At 41.3% G+C, this 23,179-nt stretch overlaps 3 protein-coding genes across 5 annotated transcripts in view; 1 reads left to right on the top strand and 2 right to left on the bottom strand.

Annotated features, from left to right (window-relative positions):
* LOC138359134 (serpin B3-like) overlaps positions 1–13,292 on the bottom strand; it is a 27,480-nt gene extending 14,188 nt beyond the window's left edge. Inside the window, exons 1-3 of one of the 2 annotated variants that reach the window (XM_069317868.1) lie at positions 13,164–13,292; positions 8,861–9,029; positions 413–541 (exon numbers count right to left, since the gene is read on the bottom strand). In XM_069317868.1, coding sequence (XP_069173969.1) covers positions 413–541; positions 8,861–9,029; positions 13,164–13,282 — 417 coding nt within the window. In that variant the 5' untranslated portion in view covers positions 13,283–13,292. Of the gene's footprint in view, positions 1–412; positions 542–7,642; positions 7,770–8,860; positions 9,030–13,163 lie in introns of those variants that run through there. The other variant, XM_069317869.1, reaches the window with a different exon arrangement.
* LOC123773442 (phenazine biosynthesis-like domain-containing protein) lies at positions 7,601–23,179 on the top strand. Of its 2 annotated transcripts, none has more exons than XM_045767211.2 (8): positions 7,601–7,736; positions 14,654–14,789; positions 18,424–18,507; positions 19,987–20,203; positions 20,649–20,883; positions 21,228–21,433; positions 22,054–22,116; positions 22,381–23,179. In XM_045767211.2, exons 3-8 carry the CDS (start codon positions 18,424–18,426, stop codon positions 22,491–22,493), a joined length of 918 nt encoding a protein of 305 aa, XP_045623167.2. In that variant the 5' UTR covers positions 7,601–7,736; positions 14,654–14,789; the 3' UTR covers positions 22,494–23,179. The 2 variants fall into 2 exon arrangements, with proteins under 2 accessions (XP_045623167.2, XP_045623170.2); XM_045767214.2 differs by lacking the exon at positions 7,601–7,736 and adding an exon at positions 8,495–8,511.
* LOC123773443 (L-xylulose reductase) lies at positions 13,284–14,105 on the bottom strand. Its single transcript, XM_045767215.2, has one exon. The coding sequence runs from the start codon at positions 14,103–14,105 to the stop codon at positions 13,374–13,376; it is 732 nt and encodes a 243-aa protein (XP_045623171.1). The 3' UTR covers positions 13,284–13,373.

Below are 23,179 nucleotides of genomic sequence, written 5' to 3'. Positions count from 1 at the left end.
ACCTATTTTACTGCTAGTTAACAGGGGCATAGGGTCAAAGAAACTCTGCCCAATGTTCTCGCCGGCGCCTGGGATCGAGCCCAGGACCACAGGATCACAAGTCCAGCGTGCTGTCCGCTCGGCCTACCGGCTCCTCTTTTCTCTTGGTCTCTGAGCTTTTTGATAACTCGTATAACTACATTTGATAAGCTTAGCCATGGTATGAAGGCGGCAGGCAAGGATTTGCAATTATTATAGTATTTAAGCCACAAGTCTATTGCTGTCCAATCAATGTCATGTTGACCAATTACTGTACCTGTATCTGTTGTATCTCTGAGTTGTAATATCTTTGCCCCTCTCTTGCATGAATACTTGTGTGACTCTGCTGACATGAATCACTAATGTATTTGACTACAAACTACATTATACTCACCACACACAAATCACGTGTAAAGTTGTTCTGACTGACAGCAAGCTTGACAACGTCTTCATGGTGAGCATAGGGTGACAAAGACGAGGCTTTCACTTTATGTGATGATGTTGCCATGATTCCTAAGACACACTGGAATGAGGGCACAAAACATATTGTTTTTACATATCAGTTTTATAACCGGGATCTTGTATAATAAAGTATATAATAATAATTAAAAATAAAAAGTGGGTGGTAACAGAAGCAAAAACTCTTACATATTTAAAGTCAAACAAGATTTTTTTTGAATGCTCTTTATTTCTTTCTCTGAGGCTATGGGTCCTCACAATTGCACCAGAGGTGGTATATACATGCAGCAAACCACTTTAGAAATAATGTACTAGCTACTTAATTTAATTATACTGTATAAGGATAATTTATTTCAAATTCTCAGACATTAAAGGTTCCTATTAAAACTACAAGACGTTCGCAAACCTATTTGCTACTAATGACATTTAATTACATACAGTGGTACAGTGATGCTGGAGCTCGGCGGAGTGTTGCTCCAGCACCTCTGCAAGTGGATGATGGAATGGGGTAAAGGGAAGAGAGATGATGGCTTGTGGGTGATGGTTGATTGTGGCAGGAAATTGCATAAAGTCATAAGTTGAACTTATGCATAAGGTCACTGTATGGACTAAAAGAAACCTGGCAATAGAACTTTAGAAGCTCAAAAGACAATTGAAAAGGGGAAGTCTGGAGGAATTACCATAACAAGCAACAAGAAAATTGTCTCCATTAATTATCAAGTTTCTTACTAGTCTTGTGAACAATTTGCAGCGCACGACAACATCCATGAAAGGCTCTCAAACATCTGAACCTCAAAGTACTCTACTGTATGTATAAATCACTGCTAATTGAAATGTGTGTCCTTGAAAAAGACTACTGGCATCATTAAATACCACCTAATTATGAAGAAGTTGAAATAGTCTCTCTAAGATGTTTAAGCCTTCTTACTCTGCACTAAATGCCTTTAGAGACTATATGGAGGAACATGGATGCTGCATCCTCCAAGATTTACACCCATTACTGAGCCGTTTACAAGTTATTCCTATTAGTACTGCTTAGTGAGAGAGGGGATTCAGCCACATGAATCTGATAACAACAACATGCTCAAGAATTCTCATAAATCATATATCAGCACTTATGTTTATTAAACTACATGGACCTCTAATTCAGTGGAATCCTGAACCATATGCCATATCATTGCTGCGGTGCTACACATCGGCAGATGACACCAGGACATGAGCTGCTTCAGACCCGTGAAAACATCTCGCATCTGACCCTTTGTGTAAATTATTGTGAAACTTCTCACTAGTTGTATTTTGTGAAAACTAAGTGTTTTGACTTTTTCAATTGATAATACACTATTGATGTTTTTTCTTTATTTGTTTGATGCAGTAACTATATTTATGATAATTAGTGAGTACAAACACGAAATACTGTACTTAATCATATGACATATATAGAATCATGATAGGAAATGACAGGCTTTTGTCAGTCCCACCAGAGGAGCGTCACCTATAAAATTGGCACTGCATCCCAGATTACATAATACTGTACATATTCTCAAAAAGTTCCAGGAGCTAAACAATTTCCCATCAACCAATTTAAAACAACCAGGACCTGGAAAACAAGTCAGGTAAAGGGTAATGTTCAGGCCATCAGAGCCACAGAAAGCAGTATAACTCAACCAGTGATCCAGTGACTTCTACTCAAGAATTGAAGACGACGACTCAAGAATGAAGACACCATCATGCTGCCCTTCTAGACCCGACTCAACGCCTAGCCAGTTGTGGGGTTGTTCCAGCATCGACTCACGACACGTAGCCGAGCTCTTTCTCTATAACTTCAGCGATTTCTCTCTCCGACTTTTCTTCAACTGTCCCCACTTCAAGGCTCGTCCTAATGGGTATCTTATCCTGTACTGTATATATTTGATTTGATTTGTGACAAATGCTATGGATATACAGTGGATCTTCTCTAACACCAATATTCATCACCATACAACATAACACTCGATGACCTCAATTGGATACCAGTTGTGTATCTGAGATCCTCTCATATTGTGAGAGTTCAGTGGTTAGAGCTGTGGGCTGCCACTCTGGTGGTCTGCGGTTTAAGGATCCTATGGCCCGAGTGTATGAATGTTTTTATCTACATTTATTGTGGGTAGGAATTTATATGATTGTGGCATGGAACACCTAAAGCCTCTGTGTTCAAGTGGCACTGTAGGGGAGGGCCTAAAGTCTCAATTGGATACCAGCTGCATCTCTTTTGAGATCCTCTTTTATTGTGGGTGTTCAACAAGAGTTGCGGGCCTGGTGGTCTGTGGTTTAAGGTTCCTATGGTCTATGTGAATGAAATTTACCCGAGTTTGTATTAATGTAATTATAGGTGTCATTAGTGGTTAATATGACTGAAGGGATCATTAGTAATTATGGGGGATAAGTAGCTGTCACAGAGATAATGTGGTTTGCTACAGTACTTCCCCCTCCTAGATGACAAAAAAAAGTCGGTGAAGAAAAACAGAAATATATGGTAATTGTTCCATGGGTCTCTGGTAGAACAAGTAGATCTAGTGCCTATTGAGATGCAGGCAGCAGGTGGACAGACTCGATCACTAAGACCATGTAGGATAGTGGGGGCAAAAAGAGATAATAATGTGGTTGTAGCATCCAGTACACCCTCTGGATGTACTGCTCCACCAGTACACCCTCTGGGTCACTGGTGGAGCAATCTGGTACCAACCGAGATGCAGGAAGTGTGCGGATGAGCTCATTCACCAGAGCCATAGGAGGTAATGTAGACAAAGAGGTGGTTGTGTAGTGAGACATCGAGGACAAGGAGAGGCGCAACTGCAGCTAGTTGGACTGGTCAGAATAATGAGGGAATTATTGTTGGATTTGCATTTCCCTAGTGGCAACGGAGAGTCAGCAAGGCAGACTGTGGGTCCTGCTTTGTGCAGGTGGCGTGTTTGAGTCGACAGAGCAGCAGGATACAGTGGACATGGTAGATGAATCTGACAAAGAAGCAGCTGTGGTGGGTCGGTGTAGGACCTGCTTTGCCCTGGCAGCAACGGAGAGTCGGCAGGACAGGCTGTAGGTCCTGCATGATGTAGTTGATGTAGCAGATGAGTCTGTTGGATGGGTAGGTGATGATTGTAGAGAAAGTCACAACTGTGACAAGGTCACAGGCAAAAAATCCACGATGGGCAAAATTTTTATTTTAAGTCCATATGAGGCTTTGTTGTAGTCTGTCCAGCCTGTCTCTCGACTGTCAATCAACTGGTGTACAGATTCTTGAGCCTATTGGGCTCTATCACATCTACATTTGAAACTGAATATGGAGTCTGCCTCCACCACATTATTGCCTAATGCATTCTATTTGTTAACTACTCAAGACACTGAACAAATTCTTTCTAATGTCTCTGTGGCTCATTTGGGTATTAAGTTTCCACTTGTGTCCCCTTGTTCATGTTCCACCCATGCTAAATAGTTTGTCTTTGTCCACCCTGTTAATTCCTCTGAGAATTTTGTAGGTGATGATCATGTCTCTCCTTACTCTTCTGTCTTCCAGGGAAGTGAGGCTAAGCTCTCGTAGCCTTTCCTCGAAGCTCATACCTCTGAGTTCTGGGACTAGTCTGATGACATACCTCTGAATCTTCTCTAACATTGTCTTGTGTTTAACTAGGTATGGACTTCATACTCCAAGACTGGTCTGATATAAGTGATATACAAGGTTCTGAATGATTCCTTATACAAGTTTCTAAAGGCAGTTCTTATGTTAGCCAATCTAGCATATGCCGCTAACGATATTCTTTTGATGTGGGCTTCTGGGGACAGGTTTGGTGTGATATCAACCCCCCCATATTTTACTTTCTCTTTGACTCTTGCAGGATTTCACCCTCCAGATGGTAACTTGTGTTTGGCCTCCTGCTCCCTTCACCTAATTTCATTACTTTACACTTTCCTGAGTTAAACTTGAGTAGCCATTTTCTAGACCATTCATCCAGTTTGTCCAGGTCATCCCGTAGGTTCTGTCTATCTTCATCTGTCTTGATTCTTCTCAAAATTTTTGCATCATCAGTAAACATTGAGAGGAATGAGGAATCTTCCCTCTGGAAGATCATTTACATAAACCAGAAATGCTCTACAAATCAAGGGGCCCAGAATGTGGAATGACCTTCCCAACCATGTTAAAGACTGTACAGTACCTCTCTCAACCAGTTTAAGTTAAAAACGAAGCTATACCTAATAAATTCCCTGTAACCTACCTTACCCCTCTGTTGTCAACCCATGTGTTTTTTTTTTTTTTTTTTTTTTTTTTTTTTTTCTTCAAATCAACACTGTTTGAATGTAATTTTCTGTAAAAATTTGTAATTGTATTTGTGCTGCTTTTTCAACAATGTTCCCCCCTCTTTTACCTCTATTTTTATTTGTACTCAACACATCTTATTCTTTTTACCCATTAGTTTTAAGCTTTAGTCATTAATGTTTTTCCTGCCCGAAACGCTTTGCGTAATAGTGGCTTTAGGCATTGTATGTACTAGCTCTATCTATAAAGCCAACAAACTTTGTAAAATCTCTTTATGTATGTACCTTACCTAAATAAAAATTATTATTATTATTATTATTATTATTATATATCAGAAACAAGATGGGTGACAAGTTCAGAGCCCTGTGGGACTCCGTTGGTAACATCTCGCTACTCTGATGTCTCCCCCTTCACAGTTACTCGCTGTTTCCTGTTACTTAGATACTCCCTTATCCACTGAGTACCTTACCTTTAACTCCTGCCTGTTTTTCCAACTTTTGTAACAGCCTCTTATGGAGTACTGTGTGAAAGGCTTTCTGACAGTCTAAGAAAAGGCAGTCTGTCCACCCTTCTCTTTTATGCCTAATTTCTGTCGCCTGGTCATAGAATTCTATTAAGCCTGTGAAGCACAATTTACCATCTCTGAACCCACGCTGGTGGTGGTTACAAAGCTCCTTCTCTCCTGATATTCTACGAGCCTTTTCCTCAATATCTTCTCCATTACCTTGCATGGTATACAAGTTAGGGAAACTGGCCTGTAGTTCAATGCCTCTTGCCTGTTGCCCTTTTTGTATATTGGGACTACATTAGCTGTCTTCCAACTTTCTGGTAGGTCTCCTGTTTTCAGTGACCTGTTATACACCATGGAAAGTGGCACACTTAGTACTTCTAGACCCTTTGTTAGTATCCATTGTGAAATTCTGTCAGGCCCAACAGCTTTTGTCACTTTCAGCTCAAACAAAATCCTTTTGACCTCATCATTGGTAAGCTCAAATTCCTCCAAGGTTGCTTGGTTTACCACCACCTCTCTTTGTACAGGGGTTTCTCCTTGCTCTATTGTGAAGACCTCCTGGAATCTCTTGTTGAGTTCTTCACACACCTTGTCATTCTCTGTATCTGTTCTCCCATTTTTTCAGCTTCATCACTTGTTCCTTCACTGCTGTTTTCCCTCCTGATGTGGCTGTGAAGCAGTTTTAGTTGGGCCTTGACTTTACTCGCAATGACATTTTCATACTGTCTCTCTACTTCTCTCAATGTATACGATTTTGAATGACAAGATTCAAAGACTATGGTATTTTTTTTTAAGTTAATTTGATATAGTCTTGGTTACAGCACTCGTATGTTAGAAATGGTATGACATGTCATGGTAGGTTGAGAAGAGGATGCTTGTTGAGTCAACGCTGCTGGCAAAGTTAGGTAGGAGGTAGAGCTGAAGGTGCCCCCCTCCCCCTCCCTCTCTCACTCTCTCTCACACACACATAGGGGCCTGGTAGCCTGGTTGATAGCGTGCAGGACTCGTAATTCTGTGGCGCGGGTTCGATTCCTGCATCAGGCAGAAACAAATGGGCAAAGTTTCTTTCACCCTGAATGCCCCTGTTATCTAGCAGTAAATAGGTACCTTGGAGTTAGTCAGCTGTCACAGGCACACAAACACACTCTGACACTAAAACTTTTTTAGTGTCAGAGTGGTTGACAAATGGAATGCATTAGCAAGTGATGTGGTGGAGGCTGACTCCATACACAGTTTCAAGTGTAGATGATAGAGCCCAATAGGCTCAGGAACCTGTACACCTGTTGATTGATGGTTGAGAGGCAGGACCAAAGAGCCAGAGCTCAACCCCGCAAGCACAATTAGGCGAGTACACACACAGGCCTCGCGGCCGAGTGAACAGTACTCTGGGGTTGTAGTCCTCAGGACCCGGGTTCGATCCCCGGCAGAGGCAGAATTTATTTCACCCTGATGCCCCTGTTCACCTGGCAGTAAATATGTATCTCAAAGTTAGACAGCTGCTACGGGCTGCTTCCTGGGAATGTGTGCGCGCGCACGCGTTAAGATAAATATACGTAGTAGAAATAGAGGAAAAAAAATGGTTAGAAAGGCGGGGTCCAAGAGCTAATAGCTCGATTCTGCAGATACAATTAGTGAATATACACTCACTCTGTGCTGAGAGCGAGTAGTGGTAAGGCGTCCGTCTAATTACCACAAGCTACACAAGCTTCAGAAAGCTTCCTGGCAATACGTTAGTAATGAATAAATATATGTTAGGTTAGGCTGACCTGACCTAAACTAACCTAACCTAACCTAACCTAACTTAACTTAACCAAACCAAACCAAACCTAACTAAACCTAACCTAACTTAACCAAACCTAACTAAACCTAACCTAACCGACGCTTGGATCGTCGACTTTATTTGGCGTCACCAGCTCTTTATTTTCGTCTAATTTCTTAATAAAAATATACTTATTCAGATTAAAATTATGTTTTCTCGTGTTGTACATTCAGCACCAACATTATAATGAGTAAATATATCATATTTATTCATTACTAACATAAGCTTTCTGAAGCTTTCTGAAGCTTGTGGTAATTAGACGGACCGGTGGTAAGGTGACGTTTCTGCCGAAAGAGTGGCACGCTCGACAGGGTTTGTGTACGTCTGCAGTGCAGCACTGGAGAAATCATTTCCCTGATTTTCTTGGATATATCGACAAAATTTACGAACATCCCTCCAACATGTTTGTTACAAATGCAGGTAATTTGTCATTAACAGCATCAACGAACAGAAAACCAAAGAGAAAGCATTCAGATATGATTTTCAAGAACAAAGAGTAAATAAAGGTGGGGGGAGTGTCCTCCCAAATGATACATGCACTGCGTACCAAGTGAGGAAGATAACCTTCTCAGACATCGATAACTTTGACTCCTGGTTTAACCTTGACGACGTCTGTACAGCTACTTCGCCTTGGATCACAGGTCAGTTGATATATTTTGAACGTTTTCTCGTTGGTTCTTCCAGCGGGGTGATAGTGTCTGGCGCCGCCTTGGCCGAAAGGTACCGGGAGTTAGTGGGTCTTGGTGGGTCCTCAAACCAAGGGCGGCTGGTATCTGTTCTGCCGAGGGGCACCCGAAGACTTTCGCGTTCAAGTTGACGGTCCAAGTTTTTGGCTTTTCTACAAAGTGTTCTGTGTGGGGCGGGGCCTGGTGCCTGTCACCCTGAGGGACTCTTGGGGATCCACAATCAGCTGCCTGTCTGTGTGTTTATTGGCCGCGAGGTACATTATAGTTTCCGCTGATAAGCTACATTCATTTCGCCATTAGGCTTCACGATTAACCCTTCACGGGTACTCCGGGGCGCATCCGATCCCATGATTGTCGTCGCCCCTGAATCAACAACGTCGAAAACTTTTAATATCTGCCAAATTATGAACATTGATTGATGCGCCACTGTGAATGCTGCATCTTTCAACATCACTCTTTACCGGGAGGGGAAAACCTTCAGAAGACATTGTTACGGCTAGACAGACAGACAGCTAGACTTACTGACAAGCTAGACAGACTGACGGACTAGTCAGAACTGGTACAAGTCAGCCCCTCCAACCCTCCCTGACCCGTCTAGTGTGACCAACGTTCCCGTACCAGTCGTGTCCTAACTGTGGGTTACTGAGGACGTGGTAACACCTGCCACTCTCCACCTTGTCCTGCTCCCAGTATAGAGAAAGATTTGACCATGATAGGTGGAACATACCAGGTAAATTCCCAATGTCCGTCTCTGTAAACAGCCACATCTCACCACTTATATTTCATCACACGAAACACATATACATGTGGAATATTAAAATTTATAGAATAACATTATATCTATTTACAGAATAACATGACACATTTATAGAATAAGATATTTACTTAACAAAATAGCATTGCATTTATTATTTACATTTACTTAATACGAAACACGTATTTTTATTTACAAAATAACAAGACATTTTACTTAACAGAATAACGTGAAACGCGTATTTATTTACAGAATAACAAGACATTTACTTACACAATAACGTGAAACTCGTATTTATTTACGGAATAACAAGACATTTACTTACGTAATAAATTGCAAGGGAGCAATAACTATATGTGTGTGTGTTGGAGGAGCGAGAGAGAGCCAGCACCGTCCTGCAGGAGAGCCAGACACCAACTGCTGCCGCAGGAGTCTGGAGTCGTGTCCTCGCTGCCAGCCGCACCACAACCTCTCCTCTAATCACTTTAATTAACCTGGAAATTGTTTTAATTTTACTGTGTTCTTCTTCTTGTCATTTAGAAAAGATAATAAGCAAAGTCATTTGAACATTTAATAATTACTTCGAGAGATTACTTAGAGCTCTATCTATAAATCCATCAATCTTTGTAGAATCTCTTGTATGTATGTACCTTACCTAAATATACATTTATTTATTTATTTTAATAAGACAAATTGCGTCATACATAGGCAACTTTCCAGTACAAAATTCCTTGTAATACGCCCACGAATATTTATCTCTTTATGGTAATTTCTAGTTGGTTGATATGGCACCGCTTCCCTTAGAGCATAAGGGAAATTAGGGAAAGCACTAGAGGAAACTCCCAACTGTTTTGGTAGATCAGATTTTTCTGTTGAAGTAATTTATAATGCACTCCGTTATAGCCTAGATTAGTTGACCAGACCACACACTAGAAGGTGAAGGGCAATTTCAGAATCAAGAAACTGGGGGTCGCTGGGGGGTAGAGCGCAGAGGAAGAGAGAGACGAGGACACTTTTCATAACTGAAGGAGGATGGTAGGAAAAGAAGTGAAGTTCACTTCTTTTCCTAGAAGTGTTTTCCTAGAACTGCAGAGGACCAATTCCTACTACTATCTCCACTACACTTTGCTCCTCACCTCTCTCTAGCCTATTTATTGCCTGCATCTACTTCCTTTTCACAATCTACTTTTTTTTAAGAATGGTCTAGGAAGGACCGAAACGTCGTCGTCCCTTCACCTACTAGTGTGTCGTCTGGTCAACATACTTTAGCCACGTTATTGTGACTCATCGCCTGCATAGCCTGGATTACTCTCCTATGGTTTCTTTTGATGTTAGCCCGAAACGCTATGCGTGCTAGTGGCTTTACAAGATTGTAAAATTAACATCATTCCTAAATGTTCTCTCTTAACCCCCAATGTACCTTCTTGTAAATAAATAAATAAATAAATAAATGTTTGGTTTTTAGGTCCATCCTCTGGAGGGTCATTAGGCCACACAAGTGCTTAATGATCGGCCCACAGGATGATGAGTGTGGGGCGTGCATGATTATTGAAGTAAACTGTATGTAACTGCGTCGCCATAGATGTATGTTGCTCAGCTTAGACTAGAGACATGATTTTGTTGTCATTGCTAATGTTAAATAGTATATCGACTGTACTGTTGCTAGAACTATAGATTCTATAATAGTGTCTTTCCTCAATTATGTTCACTTTTTATACTGCTTATTTTGTAAGGGTCACGAAAAAAACAAAATCCAAATTTAAACATTTCTAGGCTTAGTGTATATATATATATATATATATATATATATATATATATATATATATATATATATATATATATATATATATATATATGTATATATATATATATATATATATATATATATATATATATATATATATATATATATATATATACATATACATACATATACATACATACATACATACATACATACACATATATATACACTATTTTAGAACCAAGATAACGCATATTAGGCGTAGGATTACTTGAATTAGCCCTTTGGGCTAGTCAGTATTATCAAAATGAACTTTTTGTGTTCAATTTCAATCTATTTATGTATGTTTGACTAAATAGTTGGTGTAAGTACTAGTGGAGGATATGGCGCAGGTGGGAGCTACAGTCACGGCACGTCCTCCGCTTTCTGACTACTGGCTTCATACGTGCCTCGCATATCCCTCATACTGAATATATCTACGTGCTCGCCATAGCCCGTGCTACTTTGAACTTTGTTCAAGGTAGCGAATCTTTAACAACAACAACAACCCCTCATACAATCTAATTGTATACTATGTACTTTTGCTTAATTGTTATTATATTAGTATTATTATATTATTATTAGCATTGGATAAAAACCCACACTTGTGTTTTGGTGAAATTTATGTGAAGAATTTACACGGTCTCTCTCACTCTCCTAGGAGAGTGCTGTATCAATGTCTGAGTATGTGGTTAGGACGAGACTTGCATCTCAACGTCTAATGAGGCTGCTATCTGCGGTAATGTCTTCTACGGAACTATGGTCGTGTCATTTCTGTAATCCTGCTATTCTGATTTACCTGAGGGCCACTAACCCTGGTGGCCTAGACGAGGACAGGAAGCCGGCGGCTTGTCGAAGGTCCCCCCCCCCCTCCCCATTTGCCTTGGTGATCTTTTCCTAGTATATTTTGAAATTAAGCAGTTTTGGCAGTTACGGCTTCGGCGGGTAGGCGGTTCCATGGGTTAATAACCATAATGCAGATTACCTAAATGTGTTAATAAAAAGAATAAACATTCAGTAACCAGGCTTCCTTGCGACCGCTTGTTAAACAAGTAGCATTGGATACCTTGTGGTTATATACGCCAACTCTGACCCATTGTGACCTACGGCGTTCCAGATCGTGGTGTGGGCTGCATTACCGACATATTATGAATGTGTAATCAATGTGTTTATCTCTGACCTTCATATAGAAAATGTACTATAATTTGCTTAGTTAGGTACTATTCATAAAGCAATTCAACATGTAAGTTACAATTAACCATGAACATTAGATCCAGACCAGAAACACCTTTGGTAACCCCAATATGTTTTAGGGCACCAAGGATTATATGAGACTGGGAGGCGCCATTAGGCGGTGATTAGCTCCCAAAAGTCGTGGAACAAGCAGGTATGTGGTGGTGATCCAGGGGGGGGGGGGGTTATGTACTTACTATTATTTGTTATAGTGTGGTATTATTTTAGCGTAGTTTTCATTTACCTTTGTACGCAGTTATGCTTTGAACCGATAAACTAGTGCACCCAATAAGTGCATTGTTACGATAGCAAATCGCAACGTGAAATCTTCATGAATGGATATAGTAGGCTAGTTTTAGTTCTTCCGCCATTATGAATTCCTCGTCCATGTATCTAGCATACATCACTAACATACTTAGCCATGTAGTCGAAAAGTACAAATATGTCATGACGAACCACCAGAAAGTAGACTTTTGTAGTACTGAATTGGGACAAACTGGAAAATGTTTTATATGTTGCAAATAAAGCCTAACTTAACCATTTAAGGCATAACTCACTATCTAATGCCTAATATAATACATATATGTGCAATATTAGTCCTAGGCATATTTGATTTTTAGTTTTTTCTGAACTTAAAAAAAGTACAAAAGTGGCTTACTGGGGCTCCATTGCTACATATTGGTGGATCGACCACATAGTTACAAAAAGTACCATTTTTTTTTTTTTTTTTGAGATATATACAAGAGTTGTTACATTCTTGTACAGCCACTAGTACGCGTAGCGTTTCGGGCAAGTCCTTAATCCTATGTTCCCTGGAATACGATCCTCTGCTGCGAAGAATCGTTTTTTCATCCAAGTACACATTTTACTGTTGCGTTAAACAGAGGCTACAGTTAAGGAATTGCGCCCAGTAAATCCTCCCCGGCCAGGATACGAACCCATGACAGCGCTCGCGGAACGCCAGGCGAGTGTCTTACCACTACACCACGGAGACTGCATAAATTTAAAAAGAGGAGGATGGGTTGTATTCATGTGTCAAATCATACGCTTGAAACTATCCAGCGATCCGATAATAAATTGTATGTTACCAATCCAATTTGTTCCTTAAATAGAATTCTCTGTCTAAACTGACATTTATTCAGGTCTTTCCTAACTCTAAACTAATCCAATTTATTATTAGGATAGCATAGCACAGTTGGCTTTGTTCTCGGCTCACACTCGGGGCTCCCAGGTTAGATTCTAGGATGGGACAGAAATAGTTGGACATTTCTTTTCACCTAATGCACCTGTTCACCTAACAGTAAATAGGTACCCGAGAGTTTGAGAGTAAATAGTAACCCGAGTACCCGAGAGAGCGAGTTTCACCAATGGTAGCTATGGTGGGGTTGCATCTTGGGGAGGGTCAGTAGTTTGACCCTGAGGGAGACCTCGATTCATGCCTAAAGTAATTATATACATAGGTCTCCTGTCTCTGAGAAAACGAATTGTAATCAGTTTTTCGTGTTGGTTATCTTGTGTATTGCTGGGGTGACAAATTATATTCTTATATAAAGAGGTCCGCCTCGTGTCAGTTCTAATCAGTAATTAGATAACCACATAGGTGTAGCCTCACCCTTGAATTGAGGGTTCCTCGGTAAACCAAAAGGATGGAGGATGGATTGCGAGGTTTATGCCATGGTCAGCTACCAATACCTGTAAAACAAATGTAGGTTTATTGGAATAAAAAATCATAATTTTATAATCCCCTTGTATTAGAAATGAACTTGTTCAGGAACAATAAAAAACACGAGAAAAACAATAACAATGACATGTGGTAATGTAACTAGGCGGCCAAGAAGCCGCCGTCAACAGGAAGAAGATGGCCGTTGACCATGTTGCTCTCTTCAGACAGGAGGTAGACGACGGCGTTGACCACGTCATCCACCTCAGCAAACCTTCCCTGTGGTATCCTGGCCAACATGGGTTCAGCTTTAGCAGGGTCCGACCACCCCACGCGTCCCATGGCCGTCATGACCACAGTGGGGGACACGGCATTCACCCGGATCCCCTTTGGTGCCAGCTCCAGTGCCATGACCTTGGTCAGCATGTCCAGTGCCCCTTTGGAAGAGCAGTACACAGTGTGGTCCTTCAACGCTCGTTGCCCCGCTTGAGAAGACAGGTTAACGATGCAACCCCTCTGTCCTCTTGTTATGAGGTCGCCCGCCACCACTTGCGACACGTTCATCACCGCCTTCACGTTCACATTGAACACCTTATCGAAGCTCTCCGGTGACGTCGTCAAGAAAGGTGCTAAGGTAGCATATGCTGCGTTGTTTACCAACAAGTCTATAGGCGTAATTTTCTCCACAGCTTCCCTAGTCGCGGTCCAGTCACTCAAATCAACACAGATGGTCTGGACGGCTGGGCATTCTGCTTTTAATGATTCCAAGTGGTCGGCTGTCCTGCTGAGAGCGAACACTTGTGCACCCATTCCCACTAACTTAATAGCCAGGCCACGACCAATTCCGGCTCCAGCACCTGTCACTAGCGCACGCCGGCCCGTAAATTTTCCCATAGTTGCGTCCCTGTGCTCGTGTTATCGTCCTTGCTGTGATCCGATAGCCACAGATCCTCTCTGCAGCGCTCGTACAACTAACAATCCTCCCAGCAGTATTCGTAGAAGCAACAATCCTTCCTGCAGTGCTTGTTTACACACACTGGTCCCTCTGCAGTGCTCCTATCGGTAACAATTCTCCTTGCACTTGCAGACAACAGCACTCTTCTCTGCAGTGCTCATACAGGGGGTACAATCTTGCATGTAGTGCTCATACAGGCAGCAGTACTACCTTCAGTGCTCTTACAGGCTGCAGTGCTCCTACAGGCTACACTCCTCCCTGCGCCGTCACTGGCTTCTCCCCCCCACTTGATCAGCTGCTACACACAGCGCCACCAATATTGGCAGCTCTTTATATTAGCGTTATCACAGTAATGCCGTAAATACTCTTTTTTCCACATAACGTGTACAATAATAGGGTATGGGCGTTATACATAAAAGTTCAAATTTGATTTTCATCACGTGTGAGAGTTTGTAATAATAATAACAATGTAATTTGTGACTGTGAGGTGGCATGAGCGGACCGCGACCTTGGGGGAGCGTTGTGGCTAACACTGGAGCAACAAACAGCGCCTGGCGACACACTTGAGCAGCGAACAGCGCCTGGCGACACCCTCGTCTCCACTATCAACCCTCCTTATTAAGGTACGTCTACACTATTCTCATGACATCCTAAAAAAAAAGCATTCTAAGGGAACTTGGAAACTCTAATCAATGTGTACTGGAGCATTTAGCTGTTCGAGAGCCAGGTTATAGTTATATAAAGATGTGATAGCGAACTAGTGATAAGATATCTGTTAGGCATCTTTGAGTATTGATTATCTGGGTAAAACCGTGATGCACCGCCTACCGGAAAGGTGTACCGTCTACGGGATTGGTACACTGGGTCAGTCACTATACATGATTAACATCATGGCGGCTGTAATAAAATGTGTAGTGATAAAGCTTTACTGTGAAGATTTTGGCACACTTGTAATAGCTTATTTATACTGTTATGTTTTGCTAGGCTTCTTGGAATACCAAGTCTGGAATTTTATGTGTATATACATATAATATATAGATATACTACAATATATATATACAGTATAATATATATTATATAATTTAATTATTATATACACACTAGGCGGGGTAGACGTCCTGGTCTCTCCCTCCCCCGTCTTCCCCTCTCCCTCACTCTCCTCCTCTCCCAGCTTTTTGCCTCAAGGTCCTCACTCTCCCCCAACATCTCCCCCTCTCTGTCTTCCCCCACTTCATGTCTGCCATTCACTCCTCCCTCTCTTCAAACATCCCCCCCCCTCTTCTTCCCTGTCTTCAAACATTTTTCACTCTTTTATAAATAAATAAATAAATAAATAAATAAATAAATGTTTATTTAAGTAAGGTACATACATAAAGAGATTTTACAAAGTTTGTTGGATTAATAGATAGAGCTAGTACATACAATGCCTAAAGCCACTATTACGCAAAACGTTTCGGGCAGTTTTTATTATTAATACATTAGGTACATCTACATTTGTGCAGCTACCCTAGACTACATGAAGGGGAGTACAGTGTCATAAAACTAGCTACGTGGTGCTAAAAAAACCCCCATCACACAGGATGGTTAGTCATACAGAGGCACGTGATGAGTAGTCTGCACTGGTAGACTCTGGGTACATTATGAGGAGATCATCATGAACACGAGAGTGAATAAAATAATTACAAAGCTCTAGGTAACTCATGCCAACGGTTCTGGATGGTCTGATAACTGGACATTCGGTGATGTAGTGTGCAAGATCATGCCCCAGTTCCTGCTCACAGAAGTTGTACCTGACTGCTCATGACTGCTCAGGATTGGGAGATCCGTCACCTGCAGCCACCTGTCACAGGTAACGGTAACCCATCCTGATCCTGACAACCACTGTGTCGCACAGTCTGGTGGAAGTTTTGTGCTGCCCATAAACATAGGTTTCAGATCTGGACAAATCATATCTTTTTATACTGGTGCTTTAAAAAAAAAGCTTCATATTTTTTTTTTTTTTTTTATTAAGTTATGAGGTACATCTGCATTAGTGCAGCTACCCTAGACTATATGAAGTGGAGTACAGTGTGTCAAAAAAGCTAACTAGGTGATGCTGTAAAATCCCCATCACACAGGATGGTTAGTCATACAGAGGCATGTGATAAGCGGTCTGCACTGGCAGACTCCGGATGCATTTTGAGGATATCAACAACACAAGATTGAATAAGGTAGCAGTGGTAATACAAGTCCCCATCTCGCAGGATGGTTAGTCATACAGAGCCATGTGTTTAATAGCCTGCACTGGCAAATTTTGGGTATACTGTGAGGATATCTTCAAGAATACGAGAGTGAATAAAGTAATTGCAAAGCTCCAGGTACCTCATGCCAACTGGTCTGAAAGGTCTAATAACTGGGCATTCAGTGATGTAGTGCGGGAGATCATGCCGTAGTTCCTGCTCACAGAGTTTGCAACTGGAGTGCTCAGGATTGGGAGACCCGTCACCTGCAGCCACCTGCCACAGGTAACGGTAACCCAACCTGATCCTTGCAACCACTGTGTCGCACAGTCTAGTGGACGTTTTGTGCTGTCCATAGATGTAGGTTTCAGATCTGAACAAATCATAGCTTTTTATACTAGTACTTTCAGGTCGTTGGGAGTCAGTAAGTTCTTTCCTATCAGATCTGAATGTTTGGACCAATACAGTTTTGACAGCAGAGATGGGGATACCTAGATCTAATTCAACTTCAAACTTGTTACACGCTAATTTGGCTGCAATGTCTGTCTCATTATGATGGGTTATATTTATGTGTGAAGGTAAGCTTCATATATCTTACATAAAAGTAAATAAATCTAGGGACTTGGATAACCACATGTCAATGATTAGGTTGATGGTCACTATTTGGCCCAACCCGCTCTAAGACCAATAGGACAAATAACGACCAGCCTATGTCCGTCCTGTACCACAGACTATTCACCCTGCATATATTATTCTGACTATATCCGCACCACTGAATTGTAATTCCGTCCTTCTGAAGATGAATTATTAAATACGAAAGTACTTAGGTAAATTTCTGTCTTAATTCTTCCTTTGTGGTCTGACACTGTCACATTGTTCATCACATGTTAGTTTCCTCGTGATTTACACATACACACACACAATATAATTATATATATATAATTATATATATATATATATATATATATATATATATATATATATATATATATATATATATATATATAATTACAAATATACATTCCTTCTGAAGATGTATTTAATATACGAAAGTACTTAAGGAAATTCCTGTTTCATTTTCCTCCGTGGTCTGACATTGTCACATTCTTAATCACGTGTTTATTTTCGTGATATACACACACACACACATATATATATATATATATATATATATATATATATATATATATATATATATATATATATATATATATATATATATATATATATATGTTGACCAGACCACACACTAGAAATTGAAGGGACGACGACGTTTCGGTCCGTCCTGGACCATTCTCAAGTCGATTGTTGTCGTCCCTTCAATTTCTAGTGTGTGGTCTGGTCAACATACTTCAGCCACGTTATTGTGACTCATCGCCTGTATATATATATATATATATATATATATATATATATATATATATATATATATATATATATATATATATATATATATGCGAACAAGCCTGAATGGTCCCCAGGACTATATGCAACTGAAAACTCACACCCCAGAAGTGACTCGAACCCATACTGCTAGGAGCAACGCAACTGGTATGTACAGGACACCTTAATCCACTCGACCATCACGACCGGACAATAAGGAGGTGATAGCCGAAGCTATTTGAACCACCTCCCCAGCCGGCACTCGGATGGTAATCTTGGACATAGTATTTTATCAAATCACCTCATTCTTTGGGGCACACGTGAAGAACACAAATGCGAATTGAGTTTTCAGTTGCATATAGTCCTGGGATATATAGACCTGTATAGACTTATATATAGTCCATATAGACCTGTTTATACACAAATTAGCGGGTTGTGTTTCACGGGGAACTATTAGGGTAAGGCTTAATGTGAGCCGTTGAAAAAGAGAGCTCTAAGCCTCCTAACAAGAGTCAGTAGGCGTCTGCTTCTGTATCCTCCAGTTAAAAACAAAAATAGGTTTGCACAAGCATTCACAAAGTAGATGCAATTTAGTATTTCTTGATGCATAATAACTATTTTGGAGAAATGAGTTGGATATCTATTTTTTCCTTAGATGAAGCTGCAACTCTTCACAGTGGATGCGTTCACCGACCAGCCCTTCTCTGGCAACCCCGCAGCGGTGATACCGCTAACACAGGTATATTACAGACACCTATTCTCACTGGCCAGGGCTATTTCCCCCTCTCTCTCTACATGCTTCCAGAGTATGTTGACCAGACCACACACTAGAAGGTGAAGGGACGACGACGTTTCGGTCCGTCCTGGACCATTCTCAAGTCGATTGTGAATGTCGTCGTCCCTTCACCTTCTAGTGTGTGGTCTGGTCAACATACTTTAGCCACGTTATTGTGACTCATCGCCTGCATGCTTCCAGAGTATTTGACACATTTTTTATATTTACTGGACTCACAATTTATGCTCGGGGATCACAATCGATGTGATACGATGATGGTAGATGGTAGAATTAGATGATAGAATTTGGTACTATTCACTTTATAGTCCGAAAGTAATAAAACTAAAAAATTAACTTAAATATTCCTAGACCTAGTATAGCTTATATATGTACTATATTAGGCCTCGGATAGCGTGTACTAGGCCTTGGAAGGTTAGTTTAAGTTGTCTTTTTAACATAAATACAAAACCTTTCCCGGTTTGTCCAAATTCAATAGTAACAATTTCTACGTTCTAATTGTCCATTACTTCATATATGTACTATGGTCCTCATCGTTATTATAAGTACTAACTAAAGCGAAGGATGGGCTGATATATCAGGTCTTAGACCAGACGCCACAATGATCATCGTAGCCTCATCCCCATTGAGGAGGCTACTGATCCTGGTCATATAAAAGGCAGACTTTTTTTCATTATATTTAGATACATCTGAATTTATACAGCTACCTTAGATTATATCATGAATTACATTATGTGTCAAGCGCTAGCTACAAAATGCTAAGCTATGCCCATCTCACAGGATGGTTAAGTCACACAGGGAGGCATGTTATCAGTGTCTGCGCTTGCAAACTTTGGATGCAGTATGAGGTAAGGTCAAGTAACTCTCACATAACACAGGCAGACATATACCAAACAGAAACTCATCGACCGACTACCACCAGTTGCTGAACGTTGCTTTATAACCTACAGTGATGGAAATAGGGTTTGGGAACCAGGCAAACGCCTTGAGTGTATCTATGATTTATGCTCAGGGATCACAATTGGGAGTCCAGCCATAATTATAACAAATAGACAAGTAATTTTAACGCGTAGAAAATTGACACGGGATAGCTAATAAATGTTTCCATTAGAACGGAAATTATACAAAAACTCCTGGAAGTTGAAAAGTGAGTGTACCCCTTACACTAACCTGAGTCAGCCTCACCTGTCTACTAAGTTATATAACTATCAAACGACTATACTTCTATACTAGTACTTGACGACGTTAAGAATATTGGTTGATTTTCCAAATTAAAAAATATGAGTAATCTGTTATTAGTTGTCTCGCACTGATATTTTTTGGGGGCTTAGGTACAAGATAATGCCACTTCTTGATACGGAAGTTTTATTATTAAATTTACATTATCCATGTTTAACATAAAGTTGATCAGTCTGGTTTCTACAGGTTGTAGAGGAAGAGGTGCTACAGAGGCTGGCGGAGGAGCTAAACCTTTCTGAAACCGCTTATGTGAGTCCCAAGGCCACGCCCCCCGCCACGACGCAGGAAGATCCCTGGGTGCGGTGTTCAAGGTTCACACTCCGATGGTTCACGCCCACCACTGAGGTCCCATTGTGCGGACACGCCACCCTCGCCACCGCTCACGTCCTCTTCCATTGCCTAGGTCCTCCATGTTTTTATTTTTACCCTTGCTTATACTATATTTACATTACCTTCACGGGAGTTTTAACATGTGCAGAGCTTGGCTCTCCTCAGGGATCAGTCTTTTTCACACACCTCTAGACGTTTACAAGCTGGTATTTATGATTTACAAGGTAAGGACTCCATGCTGGTGCTGTGTACGACAGTGTCGGTCTTGTACGTGTGGAGAATGGGTGGCAGGCACCTATGTCTGTCAATGCCCATCACAGCCAGACCCCATGACACACCGTGTCATCACTCCAACATAACCCTGAGTGTCCTGAGTACCAGCTGTTTCGGAGCCTCGAACCTCTCACCCTAAGAGCTACCGTCTCCCGCACTGGGGGTAGGAGATTTGAAGCTCCTAGGGCTCGTGTAAGTATGTTTATGGCAAAATATTTTACGTGAGAAATGTTTGTTGTTCACAGGGAATTTGAGTAGCCGGCTGGAGTTCGAGACACAGAGTGGCGTGCTAGTGGCTAGGAGAGAGGGTCACCACATCGTCCTCGACTTCCCAGCCAACCCTCCCGTGCCCCTGACGGCCCTCGAGGAGACCCAGTTGGCCAGGCTTCTGAAGGTGGTGACGGGGGACCTGCAGGTGAAGCATCTCTTGCTCTCCCACACCACCAAGAAGCTCCTGGTCAGCCTACACGCCTGCACCAGGTAGGCCCCGTCGCCGCACACACACACACACACGCTCTGGGGGCCTGGTAGCCTAGTGGATAACGCGCAGTACTCGTAATTCTGTGGCGCGGGTTCCATTCCCGCACCAGGCAGAAACAAATGGGCAAAGTTTCTTTCACCCTGAATGCCCCTGTTACCTAGAAGTAAATAGGTACCTTGGAGTTAGTCACCTGTCACGGGCTGCTTCCTGGGGTGTGTGTGTGTGTGATGTGTAGAGAAAAAAAGTAGTTAGTAAACAGTTGATTGACAGTTGAAGAAAATATTTTGAAACAAAAATAGTGTGAAGCATATTTACCTCTGTGACAAAACAAGTCTTTGTCCAGAGAACAGCTGGAGACCTTGCAGCTAGACACAGGAGCCATCTTGGACCTACACGATGGCTCGCTGGTGAAGGGCGTCATCTTCACTACACGGGGAACCCAGACCCTCGCCAGCAGCACTCAAGCTGGGGAGCTGGATCCTTCAGAGTATCATTGTTTCTCACGGTACTTTGCTCCATGGAATGGTATTCCCGAGGACCCTGTCACAGGTAAAGAGACAAAGCTAGGACTCGTCAGGGAAGGCTTGGTCTGTATTATACAGTTTATGAGCTCCGGAGCGCTGCGAGGTAGTCTTCAACTCGAGGACTAGGATTCATCAAGCATTTACGCAACTACTTAAGAAATCTTTACATCTTGTCTTCATCATAATTGAACAGTTTACAAGCTCCAAAGCTGTACGAGTTTGTTTATAGTAACAATAACCATGTACAGTATTCATAAATTTTAAACCTCGTAAACTGTTTAATAAATGTTAACAAAGCCACCATGACCGTTGAAAGATGTACAGGATTCGTTAGTGGATACGTAAATGCTTGATAAATCCTGGTCAAGGTTATTGTTGTCATAAACAGCCTCGTAGAGCTTCGGATCTCGTAAACTGTTTAATTAATACAGTATAAACTAAGCTGCCATGACTGGAGTAAGAGGTGCAATGTTGTCTAGATTAATGAAGCCTAGCCAGCGGTAATAATATTTAAATATGGGACAAATTGGGTGTAATAAATGACCACACACTATATATAAATAGACATATTTTATGTATATTAATTTCTTGTCTAACCATTGTTTCCACATTTAAGAGCTTCACAAAGTCTCGTTATCTCAATAGGATCAGCTCACACTGTCCTGGGCCCCTACTGGTCAAAGGAACTTGGGATTACGACTCTCAGATGTAAGTCTTTAGACAACAACAACGCAGTTATTACAAATAAATTTACCTCTGGAAAACATTGTTAAAAGCATCAAGCAACATCTAAATAAAAATATGAATAATTCTATCCTAGCTTGATCATCTGAGCAAATTAACTAGAATATATAATTTTGTTCGTGTTTGATAATTTTTAAGTTAAATGTTTTGCCTGTTTTGTTTACTTTTGTTGGCCTCGTGGTATTGATTGTGTGGAGGAGGTGACGAGGCAGTTGTGTGGTTCAACAGGTCGCCAGTGCTCGGCCCGCGGCGGTGACGTGCGGGTCACGGTGAGGCCGGACGGTCGGGTGGACCTCGCGGGTCGGGCCACTACCCTCATCCAGGGATACATTACCCTCTAACATCGCTACGTCAACGAGTGTGTGTGTGTTTACGGGGAGAGAAATGCAGTTCTTGAGCCCCGCCTCGTAGCAAGACAACAGCTACGTCTGACGTTTCAGCATGCTCTTAAAGACTTAAAGATGTAAAATTGTGGTTACTTCTCCAGAAAAGCCAGAGACCGGGCCGCGGGGACACTGGGTCACGTTTATTCCACTTGTTTATCACTCATAAAATACTAGTGTTTCCTTATCTTTCTCTGGCTCACTCTGGTATCACTCGCTTGAAGAAAATAAAACTGTCCATTTTGCCTATTTTCTTCGGTATCTTGTACGTTGTGATCATATGTTCCCTTGACCTTGCTTCTAAGACCATTAGATTAATTTTACTTACCTTGTCCTATCTGTTACCTCTGGCACAAGTGGCAACTGTTATAATAAAGTAAATCTATATAATCATATGTTTAATATAGGACAATTAGAGAGATTTTAAGATATAATAATAATAAGAGGGAACAGTGATATCTTATTAGCTGGTAAAACAAGTACTGTAGTAGTATGTATGGTATGGTACTGTAGTAGTATGGTATGTATGGTATGGTACTGTAGTAGTATGGTATGTATGGTATGGTACTGTAGTAGTATTATGGTATTTGAGCTTGAAAGGCTGTGCGTTGAAACATTGTATTTTAAAGTAAATATTTCTGGAA

The sequence above is a fragment of the Procambarus clarkii genome, chromosome 89, assembly GCF_040958095.1.
Source record: "Procambarus clarkii isolate CNS0578487 chromosome 89, FALCON_Pclarkii_2.0, whole genome shotgun sequence".
Classification (NCBI taxonomy): domain Eukaryota; kingdom Metazoa; phylum Arthropoda; class Malacostraca; order Decapoda; family Cambaridae; genus Procambarus; species Procambarus clarkii.
This window is presented reverse-complemented; position numbering and strand designations above follow the sequence as displayed.